Source organism: Siniperca chuatsi, linkage group LG21 (assembly GCF_020085105.1).
Source record: "Siniperca chuatsi isolate FFG_IHB_CAS linkage group LG21, ASM2008510v1, whole genome shotgun sequence".
NCBI classification, from domain to species: Eukaryota; Metazoa; Chordata; class Actinopteri; order Centrarchiformes; family Sinipercidae; genus Siniperca; species Siniperca chuatsi.
The window spans coordinates 380,001-398,343 of NC_058062.1; the positions used below are offsets into that span (position 1 = coordinate 380,001).

General features: G+C 49.5%; 2 protein-coding genes across 4 annotated transcripts in view; both read right to left on the reverse strand.

The window, feature by feature from the left end:
* LOC122869123 (ABI gene family member 3-like) overlaps positions 1-14,559 on the reverse strand; it is a 23,747-nt gene extending 9,188 nt beyond the window's left edge. The window contains 12 exon segments of the mRNA XM_044181769.1: positions 1,528-1,656; positions 1,979-2,098; positions 2,805-2,939; positions 3,906-4,049; positions 4,286-4,377; positions 4,379-4,579; positions 5,532-5,585; positions 5,726-5,778; positions 8,669-8,857; positions 10,535-10,705; positions 10,825-10,958; positions 12,909-14,559. Of these exon segments, the coding sequence (XP_044037704.1) occupies positions 1,528-1,656; positions 1,979-2,098; positions 2,805-2,939; positions 3,906-4,049; positions 4,286-4,377; positions 4,379-4,579; positions 5,532-5,585; positions 5,726-5,778; positions 8,669-8,857; positions 10,535-10,705; positions 10,825-10,956 (1,420 nt within the window). The 5' untranslated portion in view covers positions 10,957-10,958; positions 12,909-14,559.
* Positions 14,560-15,156: 597 nt separating this feature from the next.
* On the reverse strand, positions 15,157-17,449 carry ccdc103 (coiled-coil domain containing 103). 3 transcript variants are annotated; one of them, XM_044182319.1, is made up of 3 exons: positions 17,154-17,449; positions 15,712-15,910; positions 15,157-15,453 (listed from the first exon to the last, which is right to left on the reverse strand). In XM_044182319.1, the coding sequence occupies exons 2-3, from the start codon at positions 15,858-15,860 to the stop codon at positions 15,351-15,353; spliced, it is 252 nt and encodes an 83-aa protein (XP_044038254.1). In that variant the 5' UTR covers positions 15,861-15,910; positions 17,154-17,449; the 3' UTR covers positions 15,157-15,350. The 3 variants fall into 3 exon arrangements, with proteins under 3 accessions (XP_044038254.1, XP_044038255.1, XP_044038256.1); XM_044182320.1 differs by having other exon boundaries at positions 15,712-15,891; positions 17,154-17,296; XM_044182321.1 differs by having other exon boundaries at positions 15,712-15,863; positions 17,154-17,283.
* Positions 17,450-18,343: the final 894 nt, after the last annotated feature.

The following is an 18,343-nucleotide window of genomic DNA, read 5'->3' on the forward strand; positions in this document are numbered from 1 at the left end:
GTGGTGGTGGTGGTGGTGGGAGTGGTGGTGGTGGTGGGAGTGGTGGTGGCAGCCAGAGTGGTGGTGGTGGTGGTGGTGGTGGCCCAGGTGAGTGGTGGTGGTGGTGGTGGTGGTGGTGGTGGCCAGAGTGGTGGTGGTGGTGAGTGGTGGTGGTGGTGGTGGAGTGGTGGCCAGGTGGCGGTGGGAGTGGTGGTGGTGGCAGAGTGGTGGTGGTGGCCAGAGTGGTGGTGGTGGTGGCGGTGGAGTGGTGGTAAAGTGGTGGTGGTGGAGTGGTGGTAAAGTGGTGGTGGTGGGAGTGGTGTGGGCGTGGTGGTGGGAGTGGCAGAGTGGTGGTGGTGGTGGTGGTGGGGAGTGGCGGTGGGAGTGGTGGTGGCCAGAGTGGTGGTGGTGGTGGTGGTGGAGTGGTGGTGGGAGTGGCGGTGGTGGTTGTGGTGGTGGTGTGGTGGTGGTGGTGGTGGTGGTGGTGGTGGTGGTGGTGGGTGGTGGTGGCAGAGTGGAGTGGTGGTGGTGGCGGTGGTGGAGTGGTGGTGGTGGGAGTGGGGTTGTGGTGGTGGCCAGAGTGGTGGTGGTGGTGGTGGTGGAGTGGTGGTGGTGGGGTGGTGGTGGTGGTGGCCAGGTGGTGGGAGTGGTGGTGGTGGTGGTGGGAGTGGTGGTGGCCAGGTGGTGGTGGGAGTGGAGTGGTGGTGGGTGTGGCGGAGTGGTGGTGGTGGCGGCGGTGGTGGTGGGGTGGGAGTGGTGGTGGTGGCAGCCAGAGTGGTGGTGGTGGTGGTGGTGGTGGGAGTGGCCAGAGTGGTGGTGGTGGTGGTGGTGGGTGGTGAGTGTGGGAGTGTGGTGGCCAGGTGGTGGTGGTGGTGGTGGTGGGTGGTGGTGGGAGTGGCGGTGGTGCTGGTGGTGGTGGTTGTGGTGGTGGTGTGGTGGTGGCCAGGAGTGGTGGTGGTGGGTGGTGGTGGGAGTGGTGGTGGCAGAGTGGAGTGGTGGTGGGAGTGGGAGTGGTGGTGGGAGTGGTGGTGGTGGCAGCCAGAGTGGTGGTGGTGGTGGTGGTGGGAGTGGCCAGGTGTGGTGGTGGTGGTGGTGGTGGGAGTGGCGGTGGGAGTGGTGGTGGCAGAGTGGTGGTGGTGGTGGGAGTGGCCAGAGTGGTGGTGGTGGTGGTGGTGGTGTGGGAGTGGCGGTGGGAGTGGTGGTGGCAGAGTGGTGGTGGTGGTGGGGTGGTGGTGGGAGTGGCAGTGGTGCTGGTGGTGGTGGTTGTGGTGGTGGTGTGGTGGTGGTGGTGGTGGTGGTGGTGGTGGAGTGGTGGTGGCAGAGTGGGAGTGGTGGTGGTGGTGGTGGTGGAGTGGTGGTGGGAGTTGTGGTGGTGGCAGAGTAGTGGTGGTGGTGGTGGTAGAAGTAGTAGTAGCAGAGTAGTAGTAGCAGAAGTAGAAGTAGAAGTAGTAGTAGTAGAAGTACTAGTAGCAGAAGTAGTAGTAGTAGTAGTAGTAGCAGAAGTAGAAGTAGTGGTGGTAGTAGTAGCAGTAGTAGAAGTACTAGTACCTTTCTCCAGGTATAGTGGAGGGGCGTCGGTGTCGTAGTCCACTGGTGGAGGGAGGGGTGGCATGATGTCATCAAAACCACCCTCACCGTCCAATAGGAGCGGAGGGGGCGTGGCTGGGAGCTCTAGATCTAAGAGAACAGCACACAGGTCCTGTGAGTGACAGCTGTGCTTGGCCAATCAGGTTCGAGGAGGCAGGGCTTCGACAGAAAGCAGCAGAGCTGATAGGAGCTGATAGTTGACAAGTTCAAGAGTTGTGTGTGTACTCTGATGTGTAGTACTACTGCTTTACTACCGTCATAGTGTGAGATAGTCGTGATAATATGCAGAACCACAAATACTACTCTTGCAAAGCTGCTACTGTTACTAGTACTACGTCTAGGACTAATACTGCTACTTCCAGTAATACAATACTAAGAACATACTAACAGCAGTATTTGTACGTTGTCTTACCCAGGTGTTCGAGGCGAGCAGGTAAGCAGAGCCGAGGTGAAGAAGAGGAGGAGGAGGAGGAGGAGGAGGAGGAGAGGTGAGGAGGAGCATGGGGGGGAGGGTAGGGGGGGGGGATCATCACTGACAGACAGACAGAGTCAGTATTAACAGCAGGACGATGCTCCAGGGTCTGTGATTCATCTGTTCAATAACAGACACAAGTAAAGGCCTGGTGCTCCTGGAACCGTCCTGGAACCTTCTCCAGGACCTCTGCAACTTCCTCAAAGACTTCTACAATTCCTCAATGACCCCTAAAGCCTCCTCCTCCTCAAAGCTAATAGCAATTTCTTCAAGCTCTCTTTGAACCTCCTCAAGGATCCCATAACCCCCTTGAGGACTTCTGGAAACCGCTCAAGGACCCCTAGAATTTCGTCACTGATTCCGAAGTTCTAGGGATCCTTGTGGATGTTCCAGGGCACCTAGAACTTCCTCATTGACTCTTGGAACCTTCTCAAGGAACCCATAACCTCCTCAAAGACTTCAGGAACCTACTCAAGGCTAATTAGAACTTCCTCAAGGACACCTAGAATTAACTCAATGACTCCTGGATCTACTTAGACTTTCCTCAAGCTCTCCTAGTAAGGACTCCTGGAATCTACTCAAAGCCCCTAGAACTTCCTCACAGGCCTCGTAACGTCCTGAAGAACTCCTAGAACCTCCTCAAAGTGTTTATTTATTTCTATTTTGTGTTCTACAAACCAGATCCAATAACAAAATAAATGCATCTGTATCTTTTCAGCTGTACTGAGTTTCTACTGGATGACAGTGGCGTCCTCTGTCGGCTTACGTGACTGGACAGCAGGCAGGAAGAGAGAGCGTGTGTAGCGGCAGCGGGAGGCGGGGCCAGAGCGGACCCTCATAGAGAGAGAGCGAGTGGTGGGGGGCGAGCGACGGCGGCGACTCCTCCTGGATTGGAGAGTCACTGAAGAGAGATACCACAGAAGAAGAAACTGAGAGAAAAACACCAGAGACGAAGAAACAGATCGAAAGATACCACAGAAGAAGAAACTGAGAGAAAAACACCAGAGAAGAAGTACAGGCTTAAATTGCAACATTTTTTAATTGGGTTTGGTGGGGTGGCCTCCTCCTCGTCTTTGTAGCAGTAATCTTTCAGTGTGTTCTGTAAAAGCGTTTGGTCAGCAGCTGAGAATTCACACGTGGCTGCGCACGCAAACATCCCGCTGCTCAGGTTAAATGCACAGGAATCCAGGTGGTAGCTAATGGCTACCTGTTGTTAACTTACAGACTGTCGCCTGTTCTCTCGAAGGACATTAATACCAGAGAGCAGCAGTGGTTCATTTTGTGTAATTATCTGTGACTGACACACAGTTTCTCAGCTGATGAAGTTCAGATTGTTATGACTGACCACAGACTGTATATAAAGATGGCCGACACGTCGCCACTTCCTGCCGCTGGACTAAATGAAGCCAAAATATCCGGATACGGGAGCTGCCATCTTGCGCTGGTGACGTCATTTGGAGCCAGAGTCTGCGCAGTAGCGATCGGGGTTGGAGCCGTGTTATCGAGGTCCCGCCCACACACCCGGCCGACCCAATCGCGAGCCGGCCTCACCTGTCAATCATGACGTGAAGCCCCGTTTTTATAGCATCAGATAACTAATTAAAAACAAACGTATCAGAGAAACGAACACTAACTGGGACCTAAACTGACAGAAACCATCTCTGGGAAAAGTTTATGTGACGTACTTTGAGTTTTTAGTTTGGCTCGTGTCCCATACGCTAACGTGGAGGGGGCAGGGCTTATGACCTGTACTGCAGCCCGCCACCAGGGGGCGATGCAGATGTTCTGGCTTCACTGTTGGGGAGCTGACATGTCGTCCATCTTTATGTACAGTCTGTGTGACAGAGACAGACAGACAGAAAGGTACCATCTACTTCCTGGCTGGGTGGAGGTGGAGGGGGCGGGGCTGGCAGTTCTGACGCGTCATTGGGCAGCGGAGGGAAGCCGTCATCATCAGAGGGAGGAGGGGGAGGAGGGGGAGAGGGAGGGGGGAAGCTGGTCTCCTCCACCACTGAGGAGACAGAGACGTGATGACAGATTTAAACAGCTATTTTAATTGATCCGGGCTAACACACGTTACCATGATGAACTCATTCATTATGAACTTGTGTTGTTTAACTAATCCGGACTAATGTGATGTTACCATGACGATTCAATACAGTCGTCGCGGTAACATCCATTGACGTGTTGACATGATTAGATTAAATACGTTGCTGCCAGAAATATTTGTTTTTGTTTAATCCTCACCTGTCTCTAGGCTGAGGGGCGGAGCCGGCGGTGGGGCGCTGTGATTGGTCAGAGCCTCTGAAGGTGGGGGTGGAGGAGGTGGAGGGGGGGGCCACCATATGTCCTGACGAACCAGGTGGAGGAGGTGGAGGGGGCAGGGCCGAGGTGTTAGTGACGACCTGAGCTGACATTTCATTGGCTGTAGGAGGAGGAGGCGGGGCGTCGTCCAGCAGCGTGGTGATGATGTCACACTCAGGTGGAGCCTGGCAGGTGGTGGGGATGATGGGCGGAGCCACGGGTTTCCCAAAACTAGAGCTGAATAAATAAATAAATACATAGAAGTGATAAAATGAGTTGATTATATTGGTTGAAATGACTTTATTTACTTTACTGCAACAAGAAATGTGCTTTCACTGCTTTACACTATCAGTGGGTGATGAGCCGCTACGAGACGCTTTTAGGACGATATTGACTGCATATAAAAACATAAATTAAGTGATTCTTTTTTACGCTAAAAACACAGGAGCTCCTTTTTTTAAGCCCTAATTAGTGACTGCAGTCTTCCTTTCCTCAGGCTGCTGCAGCGACCTCCAGCAACAAGACAAGGCAACGCCTGAGAGGTGAAACCCAGGGCAAAACAAAAGACAGGTATTACTGTTGGACCTAGTTTGAGCTGGTTCCTAATAAACTGAGTGTGTATGTATGTTGTTAACACAGTAACCCGACTTGAAATCATTTTCCTTTATAGAGGCCTGATACGTTCTGATCGATGATGGCCCAGTAATCAGTAATCAATCAATAATTACTGATTACTGGGCCATCTTGGAAACTATTAGTTCAGTTTCAGGTGAAACTAGCTAATCAACAGATACTCAGGTAGACTCCTTCCTGAGGGCGGGGCTTATGTAACACAGAGTAGCTTAAATTTCTAGTTCCCGTCCCATTTTTTCACAATTGAGAATGACTTCCGGATGGGAGCCGAAACGTCTTGATTCTGAAAACAGCGTCCAGACGACTACGACTGAAACCTTTAACTCATGTTCAACTGTTTTTAGGAGAATTTGAACTAAGTTGTCGGTGCCTTTTTCAGCCCTGAGTAGTGTCTGCAGGTTTTCCTTTCAGGTTTCATACAGCCCTGGCAACCTTCACCGATAAGGCAGAGCAGCCTGTGTGTAGCCTGAGAGGCGAAAGCCAGGGAACATAAGTCTGCGAAGCACTGGCTGCTGCTCGTTAATGTCACTTCTCTGAGCTAGAAACATTTATTTACCCACTGACAGGGGGCGCCACCGGGCACTGGACCGGCTCTGGAGGTTTGGTGGACCTGAAACACACACACACACACACACACACACACACACACACACACACACACACACACACACAGTCAGACTTCCTGTTGGAGATATTTGGTGTGAAACAGGAAGTTGTCATTAATAGAAACACAGTAGAATCAAACTGAACCTGATGGAGGCTTTACGGATGGTTCCTGTTCGGTCCGACTGTTTCCCAGAGACCTGGGGGGACATGAGTGTGTGTTAATGTGTGTGTGTTAATGTGTCTGTGTTAGTGAGCATCAATAGAGCCTCTCAGGCTTCAGCAGCTCTAATTAGTCTCTAAACATTTTCCCACGCTCAACAAAGACTGCCTGTGTGTGTGTGTGTGTGTCTCTGTGTGTGTGTGTGTGTGTGTGTACTGTGTGTGTGTGTGTGTGTGTGTGTGTGTGTGTTACTGTGTGTGTGTGTGAAAACCTTTTACAAACCACTTCTTCAGTAAAGCCTCAGCTGATGAGCAGCTCTAATAAAACGAAACAGACATTAGAGAGTCGTTGGACGGAGATCACTTCAGGAGGATTTACAGAAACCAGTAACAGCTCAGCCTTAATGTCTCTGTGGGAAACAATAAATGCTAAATACAATTCACAAACACAATAAAATAAACTGGAAAAGGATCAAAGTTTGTGTGCTCGCTGCTGAAAGTTCAGTTGAAACATTTGAAACAGCTGAAGTGGCAGTGGCAGTCGAAATACAAAAAGTTGTGAAGTGTCCGTTAAGTGAAGTGTTAGCTGAAGTTTAAAGGTGTAAGTGACGAACCGAGCTGGTGTCGCTTGAAGTGGAAGTCCTGAAAGGAATTAGCGGCAGTTCCAGTGAATGAACTGAAAGACGACGTCAGTGGAAGGGTCGCTGAAGTGTAAGCAGTGGAAGTTGTTAGAAGTTAGACAAGCAGAAGTTTGATTTGTTGTTCAAAGGTGAAGAAATGAGACCTGAAAGACTTTACAGTAGTGAGCAGTAGTGTGCAGTAGTGTGCAGTAGTTTGCAGTAGTGCGCAGTAGTGAGCAGTAGTGAGCAGTAGTGTGCAGTAGTGTGCAGTAGTGAGCAGTAGTGCGCAGTAGTTTGCAGTAGTGAGCAGTAGTGAGCAGTAGTGTGCAGTAGTGCGCAGTAGTGTACAGTAGTGAGCAGAAGTGTACAGTATTGAGCAGCAGTGTACAGTAGTGAGCAGAAGTGTGCAGTAGTGAGCAGTAGTGTGCAGTAGTGTACAGTACTGTGCAGCAGTGTACAGTAGTGAGCAGAAGTGTACAGTAGTGAGCAGTAGTGTGCAGTAGTGTACAGTACTGTGCAGCAGTGTACAGTAGTGAGCAGTAGTGTGCAGTAGTGAGCAGTAGTGTGCAGTAGTGAGCAGTAGTGCGCAGTAGTTTGCAGTAGTGAGCAGTAGTGTGCAGTAGTGAGCAGTAGTGCGCAGTAGTGAGCAGTAGTGCGCAGTAGTTTGCAGTAGTGAGCAGTAGTGAGCAGAAGTGTGCAGTAGTGAGCAGTAGTGTGCAGTAGTGAGCAGAAGTGTACAGTACTGTGCAGAAGTGTACAGTAGTGAGCAGAAGTGTACAGTACTGTGCAGCAGTGTGCAGTAGTGAGCAGTAGTGAGCAGTAGTGAGCAGTAGTGCGCAGTAGTTTGCAGTAGTGAGCAGTAGTGAGCAGTAGTGAGCAGTAGTGAGCAGTAGTGCGCAGTAGTTTGCAGTAGTGAGCAGTAGTGTGCAGTAGTGAGCAGTAGTGCGCAGTAGTTTGCAGTAGTGAGCAGTACTGTGCAGAAGTGTACAGTAGTGAGCAGAAGTGTACAGTAGTGAGCAGAAGTGTACAGTACTGTGCAGCAGTGTGCAGTAGTGAGCAGTAGTGAGCAGTAGTGTGCAGTAGTGAGCAGTAGTGAGCAGTAGTGCGCAGTAGTGAGCAGTAGTGAGCAGTAGTGAGCAGTAGTTTGCAGTAGTTTGCAGTAGTGAGCAGTAGTGAGCAGTAGTGCGCAGTAGTTTGCAGTAGTGAGCAGTAGTGCGCAGTAGTTTGCAGTAGTGAGCAGTAGTGCGCAGTAGTTTGCAGTAGTTTGCAGTAGTGAGCAGTAGTGTGCAGTAGTGTACAGTACTGTGCAGAAGTGTACAGTAGTGAGCAGCAGTGTACAGTAGTGAGCAGAAGTGTACAGTACTGTGCAGCAGTGTGCAGTAGTGAGCAGTAGTGAGCAGTAGTGTGCAGTAGTTTGCAGTAGTGAGCAGTAGTGAGCAGTAGTGAGCAGTAGTGCGCAGTAGTTTGCAGTAGTGAGCAGTAGTGTGCAGTAGTGAGCAGTAGTGCGCAGTAGTTTGCAGTAGTGAGCAGTAGTGCGCAGTAGTTTGCAGTAGTGAGCAGTAGTGCGCAGTAGTTTGCAGTAGTTTGCAGTAGTGAGCAGTAGTGAGCAGTAGTGCGCAGTAGTTTGCAGTAGTGCGCAGTAGTTTGCAGTAGTGAGCAGTAGTGCGCAGTAGTTTGCAGTAGTGAGCAGTAGTGCGCAGTAGTTTGCAGTAGTGCGCAGTAGTTTGCAGTAGTGCGCAGTAGTGCGCAGTGTACCGTGTGCAGCAGTAGAGCTGCAGATCTGAGACTCTCAGGAGGAAATAATCCACGAGACAACTCTGTCTGAAAATCCGCTCAGTGAAGGAAGATAAAGTTTGAGGAACTTTTACTGCAGTGTCACTTCTGTATCCGTGGTTTGTGTCAGCCGCAGACACTTCCTGTTAGCATCAGCTGCTCGGCACAGACTGCACTTCTGCTTCTGGCTTCTCTAAATGCTTCTCTATGTGTCTTATCTGGATAATATTGCTGATTCACACCAACACATTATGACTTTGAACACAGAACATTTTTTGTAATATAATTACAAAATTAATATTTTGTTAAGAGAAAACTGAGCTGATTTAACCCAAAATGTCAAAAAGAACATCCAGTGTATTTACAAACTGCTGATGCATATCTATACCGAGGATGTTTAAAATGTTATTTTGTATTTAGTACCACAGAACTGGCAATTTTCCAATGGAAGTTCTGCATTGGTGGGTTGTAAGACTACAAACACAAGACAAAAGAAACGCCGATACACCAGTTGGACGACGTGTTTATGAGATACCTTCATGCCGTGGCCCAGGCCGTCCAGCTGCTGGAAGTTGATTGGTCTGCGGCTGTATGGTGGGCGGGGCTGTGAACCGGCAGTCGGTTGAGGAGGAGGGAGGATCTTGTGGCTGCGTGGGAGTCGTCTCACCGCCGTGAAGGCGCCAATTTCTCTCCGAGAAACCTTCTCTTTGTGCATCTCCACCGTCTGAGGAGGACGAAGTGAAACAGACACCGTGAGCACATTAACGCAGAGGAACCTGAGAGTGAGTCCATCATCGAAAACGGAGCTTCACAGAACATTTCCTCTTACCCAGTAAAGTACCTGTAATGAGTGTCAACGATTACACATCACCTGAAGTAGCCCCTCTTCTCCCTCGATGCACTAATGACAGCTAGATATGTGGCGGTTTACTGGCTTTACTACAACATACTGACGGTAACAACATCAGCAACAGCTTCCATCATTATTGTGATTGTTGCCATTTTCAGAGGCCCCATGAAGCATCACAGAGCTCCTGTCTCCATCAGCAGTTTGATATTGATTAACCACAAGGCAGCTCCTTTCTATTGGTCAGACAGAGACACAGCAGGGCCAGAGAAGCTGCTGTCCGTCTACCGCTAGCTACTCTGGTAATGGCATGCTACGCTAACATTAGCTAGTCGACCTATTGAAGCGCAGCTAGTTTGCAGGTGCTGCATCGTTACTTTAAGAGTGAAGAAGGTGAAGACGTCGCCCTGACCTCTGAGAAACTGAGATAGACGTTTTTCACTGTTCTGACATTTTAATGATTAAATATCAATCTATTAATTACAAAACTAACCTGCAAATGAATCAATAATGATAAGCTGTTGCAGCTGATGTCCAGATCAGGAAAAGATGAGCAGAAGAGATTCTGCTGATATTATGTTTTTATAATAACTACCATTAAGGGAACTTAATGAACTGCATAAAAAAACACAATAAAATACATTAAATAAACAAGCCTGAGACAAAATAACCAAACAAACGCACCTTAGTACAAGCAAACACTGCCCCGCTGACTGAAAAGCACGAATAAATAAAGGAATGTAGAACTTATTTATGACACAAATCACAGCAGTGGTCGCAGTCGTTTGTTAATGACAGTAAGTGAACACAAAGCAGACAGAACAGAGGCTCCATTCAGTCACTCAGTCAGTCAGTCCTGCCCTCCCCGATGGAGAGGAGGCTATTATCACACACAGAGCGTGAACCTGGATCTGTATTCTCAGCACAAAGTGAGCGGGAACCCAATCAGCACCAACGACTCACCGTGTAATAACAAAGAAACATGAGAGAAATACTGACTGGTCAGTTTGTCGGCGAGTCCTGCAGTCTGGATCTAAAGGCTCGTGCAGACAACAACACTTTAAAAAACTCCTATTGGTTTTCCTCGAGCATTTTTTCCCACACCGGTTGTCATGGTGACGAGAGGGTCCACAGACTACACATCTGATCTCAGACTCTGTATTATCTGGTCCCCCTTCCTGATCAGCTCTAGTCTCTCTTGCATAAAGTCGTCGTTGCGAGAGAGACAGCGGAGGTCGAGATATCCCGACTTTTACACCGAAACACTGGATCCTACATTTCCCATAACTGAGAATTTCATTAGAGCCTCCGTATCTGGTCTTTCTTTCAGACTCCGCACCTCCAGTTTTTACCTCTGACTGATGACATCACTGTGACATCATCAGGACACAGAAGTCACTATATAGAGGGCTGCAGGGATGACGTATATTTTTGTAGGCCAATCCGGGTTTTAGGACTCATTCCTGCAGCACTCTGTAACTATTAAACATAAAAACAGTGGAGTGACCCTTTAAATCTCAGGTATCAACCATCAGTCAGCAGGACGAGGCTCACCTGACCAATGAGGTTGATGGAAGACTCCATGTGACGCAGCTGATTGGCCTGAGCGTCGAGCAGACTCAGTACGCTACTGGCCAGAGTGCTGATCTGGTAGGCAACGCTGGCCAGTGATTGGGTGGTGAAGTTCTTAGTTTCCTCCAGAGCCTTCATACTGCCATCCGCTGACTGACGGAGACACATGGAGACAGGAGGGGTTAGCTTAGCTTAGCATAAAGACTGGAAACAGGGGGAAACGGCTAGCCTAGTTGTATGCAGTTGTTGTGCGAGCGGTCAGCAGTACTAACCTGTATGTAGTTGTTGTAGCAGTAATCGGCCACGTTCAGCAGGTTGTCGTAATTTTCCAGCAGAGCTTTTCTGGCGTTCGGTGCTTCCTCCATAATCTTCATCACCTGCTCTTCGAAGTTCTGCTCCTTCATCACTGATTTAGAGGGAAGACAACCTTTCATTTTTCTTTCTTTCTACAGAACTGCACTACTTCTGCGTTCCCTCGCGTTAAGTTCTGCGTTCCCTCACGTTAAGTTCTCGTCTGCGTTCTCGCCTGCGTTCATGCGTTAAGTTCTTTACGCCTCGCGTTAAGTTCTGCGTTCCCTCGCAAGTTCTGCGTTCCCTCGCGTTAAGTTCTGCGTTCCCTCGCGTTAAGTTCTGCGTTCCCTCGCGTTAAGTTCTGCGTTCCCTCGCGTTAAGTTCTGCGTTCCCTCGCGTTAAGTTCTGCGTTCCCTCGCGTTAAGTTCTGCGTTCCCTCTCGCGCCTCGCGTTAAATTCTGCGTTCCTCGCGTTAAATATTCTTCCTCGTTCCTCTCGCGTTAAATTCTCGCGTTCCTCGCGCTAAATACCGCGCCTCGCGTTAAATACCGCGTTCCCTCGCGTTAAATACTCGCGTTCTGCGTTCCCTCGCGTTAAGTTTTTAACGTTCCCTCGCGCGTTCTGCGTTCCCTCGCGTTAAATACTGCGTTCCCTCGCGTTAAATTCTGCGTTCCCTCGCGTTAAATACTGCGTTCCCTCGCGTTAAATTCTGCGTTCCCTCGCGTTAAATTCTGCGTTCCCTCATTAAATTCCCCTCGCGTTAAGTTCCCATGTTCCCTCACATTAAGTTCTGCGTTCCCTCGCAATTAAGTTCTCGTTCCCGTTATTAAGTCTCGTTCCCTCACATTAAGCTGCGTTCCTCTCGTTCTCGCGTTCCTCGCGTTAAGTTCTGCTTTAAGTTCTGCGTTCCTCGTTAAGTTCTCACGTTCCCTCACATCGCATTCCCTCGCATTAAGTTCTTTTTTGGACACTGGGAGCCCTCCCAATTGACCTAGAACCAGTTCAAGGATGCCTGGGATCATTAGAAGGACCCCAATAGTCCTCCCAAAGACCAAGGAGCTCTTTCAAGGACCCCAGAATGCCACTTCAGCATCCTCAAGCACCCTGGAACAGTTTCAGTGACCTCTGGAACCACATTAAGCACCCAAGGAGCACATGACACTCCTTCAAGTAATCCTGTAAATCTCTACATGGACGCAAGGACCCCTCTCAATGACTCAAGGACCTCTTAGAGAATCCTTAAATCTCTTGAGGGATCCCAGGAGCATCTCCAGGACCTTTAAAACCCCTTGACAGGCCCCTGAAATCTCTTTGTGACAGTATATGATCATGCTGTTTCCCATCCATTACATGGAGTCTTTCAAGGACCGTCGGAGCCTTGCTGAACATCCTGAAACTCTTCCAAGGACCCTGGAATGACCCATGAACCCTTGAAAAGGAATCCAGGAAATAAGATTTCTCATTCTGTCGGACTGACGACGAGCCTCTCCAGTGTAAAAAGTTTGGAAATATATTAATAAATAAGAAATATTTACAGATTCTGGAAAAACAGATTATTTATTATTGTTGTTATTTACTTCTTGTCTTTCTAACTTTGAGCTTTAATCAGCTGTTTTCAGTTTCACACATTAAAATGATGATGAACTCAGCAGCTCTGACATCTCTGCGGTGGAAAGTAACGAAGCAGTGTTTCCGTTTCATGCTGCAGCTCAGAGACGTTCACGGACTGTTTCTCTCGCAGCTTCAGATCTTATAAACTAAAATATCAGATCAGTTTAGAAAACACGTCAGAGATGAAACTGTGCTTTACACTTTGAATACAGTGACGAGTGTTTCTATAATGTGGCGTTAAAACTGTAAACACTGAATACCTGTTCCAGCACCGCTGAAGCCTGAACTCTTTCCACCGGACCTGCTGAGGAATCCGGTTTAAATGTGGCGTGAGGTCACACATCAGCTGGTCATCATCACTAAACCATGTTCTTAAAATGCTGCACGTGACGCGTTTTATCTAATTAACGTCAATTAAAGACGACTGAATCTGAACTCAACTTTAAAAACTCACCCGAAGCTCAGAGAAGGAAAGTAGCGCGAGAGAAGAGAGTCGGTCCGTCCGGCGCAGAGTCGTGGGTTTGATTCCCGGCAGGCTTCAAACGGCTCAGTGTGTTTCTGTGCAGCCGAAGATCCTCTCTGCGCCTGAAGAAGACTCACTCCTCGCGAAAACTGAAACCGTTTCACGGAGCAAAAAAAAACTGCTTTGAAACATCCGGGATGAATCCTTGAAACTCTGAACGCCAGCTGGAACTCTTTCAAGGATCCATGCAGTTTATTGAAAGATCACAATCCTGGAAACTTCTTTGAGGACTCCTGGAATGTCCTGAAGGACTCCAGGAGCCCTCTAAAGGATCCTGGAACTTCCTTACAGACAAATGAAAACTGTGAAAGGATGCAAGAAGGGCAAAAACAGCCGCACGCGGGTCCTGGAACTCTCGAAGGACCCCTCAGGCAATTTCAAGGAGTCCTGGATTCCCTATAAGGTCTGTGGGATCTCTTAAGGGATTCAGAGAGCCCTCATTAGCATCCTGGAAACTCTTTATAGGACCTCTGGAAAGTCTGCAAGGATCCCAGAAGCCATTTCAAGGACTCCTGGAAGCCTTTCAAACGACCCACTAGACCTGGAATCTTTTCAAGGACCCTGGAAACTCTCTAGGGACATAAAAGAATCACAATACTGCTTGAAAAACCCTTTACAGGAGATTCTAGGGTCCTTGAAATGGCTCCAAATGACCTTGAAATGGATAGTGGGGTCTTTCTAGAGTTGCTTTGTTTCCAGGGGTTCTTAAGAGTTTCAAGGATGCTTGTGAGCTATTCCATGGGTCATTATAAGGGCTCCAGGAATCCTTTAAAAGAGTCCTTAAATGAGTTTCCAGGGTGATTGTGAGGGCTGGGTGCTTTAAAAGATTCTGTGGGTCCTTGAAATAGGTCCTTGGGTCCCTCCAGAGAACAGAGGGACTCAAGGAAACATTTCAAGGATCTGTTTCATGTCTCTCTGGAGCCCTCTAAAGGACCTGGAAGTCCTTGGATGGACGCCAGGACTCAGCAGGAGTGAGAGAAGTTGTAGTCTCCGTAAACCCGTTCAGAGTGAGACCTCCTGCCTGTGGTCCCTCCTCTGTGGGTGAACCTGCTCAGCAAAAACCACTTCCTGTTTCACACCAGAGACAGTGAGTGAAGAGCTTGATTTCTGACTCAAAGTTTCAACTTTCAGACTGAACAGACTGAGCTGAGGCCTGTTAGTGATCAATAACTATATCAATCAATCAATCAACATGAGCAGAATGAGGATAAAGTGTTAATCGGCCTCTGATGGTGGCAGCGCGCACCAGAGTCCCTCTGGAAAACACTAAAATTAACAGCTTCATGCTGACGCGCTCCTGCAGTCGTGACTTCAGATCGATGCGGCTGTCAGCTGGAAATCTTCATCTCCAAAATGTGGACTTTTATTGTGAAAAGCTGCCTTCAGACAGCTGACTGCACCTGGACACTTCCTGTGAGAGCTTGACGCACCTGCACGCTCGCTGTGAAGCAGCGTCACCTGTTTCCTCTCACAACTGAAGTTACAGCTCCGCAGCGCCACCTGCTGCTCACACCGCCGCTCTGCAGCTGCTGGAGACCCAGACCCAGAGCCAGACCCAGACCCAGAGCCAGACCCAGACCCAGACCCAGAGCCAGAGCCAGAGCCAGACCCAGAGCCCAGACCCAGAGCCAGAGCCAGAGCCAGAGCCAGACCCAGAGGGAGACCCAGAGGGAGACCCAGAGCCAGAGCCAGACCCAGACCCAGAGGGAGACCCAGACCCAGACCCAGACCCAGACCCAGAGCCAGACCCAGAGCCAGAGCCAGAGCCAGAGCCAGACCCAGAGGGAGACCCAGAGCCAGAGCCAGACCCAGACCCAGACCCAGAGGGAGACCCAGACCCAGACCCAGAGCCAGACCCAGACCCAGACCCAGAGCCAGAGCCAGACCCAGAGGGAGACCCAGAGCCAGAGCCAGAGCCAGACCCAGAGGGAGAGCCAGAGCCAGAGCCAGAGCCAGAGGAGGAGAGCCAGACCCAGAGCCAGACCCAGAGCCAGAGCCAGAGCCAGAGCCAGAGGGAGAGCCAGACCCAGACCCAGACCCAGAGGGAGACCCAGACCCAGACCCAGACCCAGACCCAGAGCCAGAGGGAGAGCCAGACCCAGACCCAGACCCAGAGGGAGACCCAGACCCAGACCTCACATTACATGAATTTCTGTCATCATCAGCTGTGACATGAAACTTCTTGTTTGTTTATTTTTATTCAAAGTCGTCATCACCTGTTCAGTGAAAACCTCGTATCTCCAATAAACACACACACACACAGTTTTTATCCACTCATGGGAGATACGTGGTTTTCACCGGACAGCAACACATTTTTAATCACAGTAAAACGTTCATGTCCAGGTGTTCCTCGTTGCTACGGGCGACCACACATCAGCCGTTGCTCGGGGCGACGGGGTTCCAGGGCTGTCTCCGTGGAGCTCCGTCTTTGTCTTTCTTCTCCAGAGGCCTCAGGTGGCAGGACAGGACCAGGTCCCTGACACACACACACACACACACACACACACGTAAGACAGAGCCTGGAACTACTTCAAGGAATCATGAAAGGTTTTCAAGACCACCAGGAGTTCTTCTAAGGCATCCTGGAATCCCTTCAAGGACTCCTAGAATGTCTTTAAGTCCTACAGGAGCCTTCTCGAGCGCCCACGAACTCCTTCAAGACATTCCAGGAGTCCTTGAATGTCTTGAAGGATCCAGGAGCCCCCTGGAAGTGTTTCCAGGACCCTGGAGTTACCTGAACTCGCTGTAGGAGGACACTCTCTGGCTGACGGCTCTCAGCTTCGCCTCGTTCTCTCTCCTGTATCTCTGCTCGGACTCGATCGCCCCCCGCAGCTCTCTCTCCAACGCTGAGAAATCGATGACATCACGCTGTGACCTCGCCATCACCTGATGATGTCACACAGGTACAGTTACCCTGTAATTTAAAGTACAGGCTGTGATCACATGACCACGAGACATTTAGTGTTAGTAACAGCTGACGACGTCACGAATACGGTCAAATACTGCTGACCCGGTCTGACCCAGTCTCACCAGTCTGACCCAGTCCACCCAGTCTGACCAGGTCTGACCCAGTCTGACCAGTCGTCGGGTTTGGAATCTCCTTGGAAACGCGCTTCACACGGATCGACAGTGTGGTTCAGATATTTCTAGTTTATGCGTCTCGGGGGAAATATTGTGTTTTTCACTGCAACACGTTCATTTAACAGCTTTGCAGATTCTGATTAATAAAACAAATCGTTGTAGATTAAGTTCATAAAGGCGTTAAAGCAGCTGCAGCGGTGATGAACACGTGAACGCATCAGTCCTTTAATGCTGGATACATTTAGCACTTTTACTTCAGAGTTTGAACTTTTGCTTGTAACCGTACTTCTACACTAGTATTGCTGCTATTTAATAACTCTGGCAAACATTAACAAACGTCTGGTTATTGAACGCAGCTCAGCCGCTAACAACAGCTGCTGCTTTAACCAGGCTAACGTCTCGGCGCTACAACTAGTGTTGTTAGCCGTTAGCTTCCAGGCTAACGTCTCAGAGCTACAACTAGCGTTGTTAGCCGTTAGCTTCCAGGCTAACGTCTCAGAGCTACAACTAGCGTTGTTAGCCGTTAGCTTCCAGGCTAACGTCTCAGAGCTACAACTAGCGTTGTTAGCCGTTAGCTTCCAGGCTAACGTCTCAGAGCTAGAACTAGCGTTGTTAGCCGTTAGCTTCCAGGCTAACGTCTCAGAGCTACAACTAGCGTTGTTAGCCGTTAGCTTCCAGGCTAACGTCTCAGAGCTAGAACTAGTGTTGTTAGCCGTTAGCTTCCAGGCTAACGTCTCAGAGCTACAACTAGCGTTGTTAGCCGTTAGCTTCCAGGCTAACGTCTCAGAGCTACAACTAGTGTTGTTAGCCGTTAGCTTCCAGGCTAACGTCTCAGAGCTACAACTAGTGTTGTTAGCCGTTAGCTTCCAGGCTAACGTCTCAGAGCTACAACTAGCGTTGTTAGCCGTTAGCTTCCAGGCTAACGTCTCAGAGCTACAACTAGTGTTGTTAGCCGTTAGCTTCCAGGCTAACGTCTCAGCGCTAAAACTAGCGTTGTTAGCCGTTAGCTTCCAGGCTAACGTCTCAGAGCTAAAACTAGTGTTGTTAGCCGTTAGCTTCCAGGCTAACAGCAGCTCAGCAGACAGGTGATCTTACCTGAAGGTGCTTTAACTCCTCGAGCTCTCGGTCTAGTTTGTGTTCAGGTGTGTTCAGGCTCCTCGCGGGTCAGAAACATCAAACCGTCTCCATGACGACGGGCAGCCGGCCCGCGCCTGCGCAGTGCACTGCAGCTGATTTAACTCGTGTTTCTTTGATTGAAGCTGTTTGTTCAGAGCGGCGAACTCACAGACCTGATCCCGGAGCGGCATTTTAGGACTCCGTGTGAATAAAGCTACTTCTCTGGCTGATGCTGAGCATAATCCGGTCTGACTGGCAGACTGCGGAGCTCGCCTGGTCGCGGCGGCACCTGACGCTGCTTCCTCTCTCTGCCCGGACTTGAGCTCGGTGCTGCCCCCGCTGGACGGAGGATGTAAATACGTAACTCAAACCCTCCGCACCTGTAACAGTGTCTCACACCTCAGACAGACTTTCTCCGGTTTCCTTCAGTCGCTCCCACATTTACCTCTTTTTCACATCTTCTCTGATGTCCTGCAGCCGCCATGTTGAAAACACACCTTCTTTCCTTCTTACCTTTACTCCCATGATCACACCTGCCGGCGTGTCGTCATCCTGTTCTGCCAAAAACTATTTCTAAATCTCTTTCAGCCGGTTTCCTCCCGTTCCCACGGTATCCAACATATACAACATACATTATTGTATTTTTAATAAACATTCGTGTTTTTCCTCTGTGGTCCGGGACAGGTGCTACAGCGCCTCTCTGAAAACACAACATGAGATTCAAATTACAAACTGAGATCATATTAATAAACATAATAAAAGAGAATATTAATGTCAGTAAAAATGATCACACAGGACGCCGTTAAACTGCACTGTCAGCTAATATTTCACACCTGCAACACAGACGCTCATAATACACAACTTACAGCAACACAGTGAATATTAATGGCAACATCAACTTTGTGCTGTTTTTATTATTAGACTCTAACCGAAACATGCAGAGACATGCAGACAGGTACACCAGGACAGACAGACAGGTGGCTGACAGGAGACAGGTGGCAGACAGGTGACAGGTGGCAGACAGACAGGTGACAGCAGACAGACAGGTGGCTGACAGGAGACAGGTGGCAGACAGGTGACAGCAGACAGACAGGTGGCTGACAGGAGACAGGTGGCAGACAGGTGGCAGCAGACAGACAGGTGACAGGTGGCAGACAGACAGATGACAG

Bases quoted from the DNA above. Each gene is read 5' to 3' on its own strand.
- ccdc103 (XM_044182319.1), bottom strand. From the start codon at position 15,860: ATGGCGAGGTCACAGCGTGATGTCATCGATTTCTCAGCGTTGGAGAGA. The intron at 15,454-15,711 runs GTAACTCCAGGG...TGTGTGTGTCAG, and splicing joins TCCTCCTACAGCGAGTTCAG to GGACCTGGTCCTGTCCTGCC.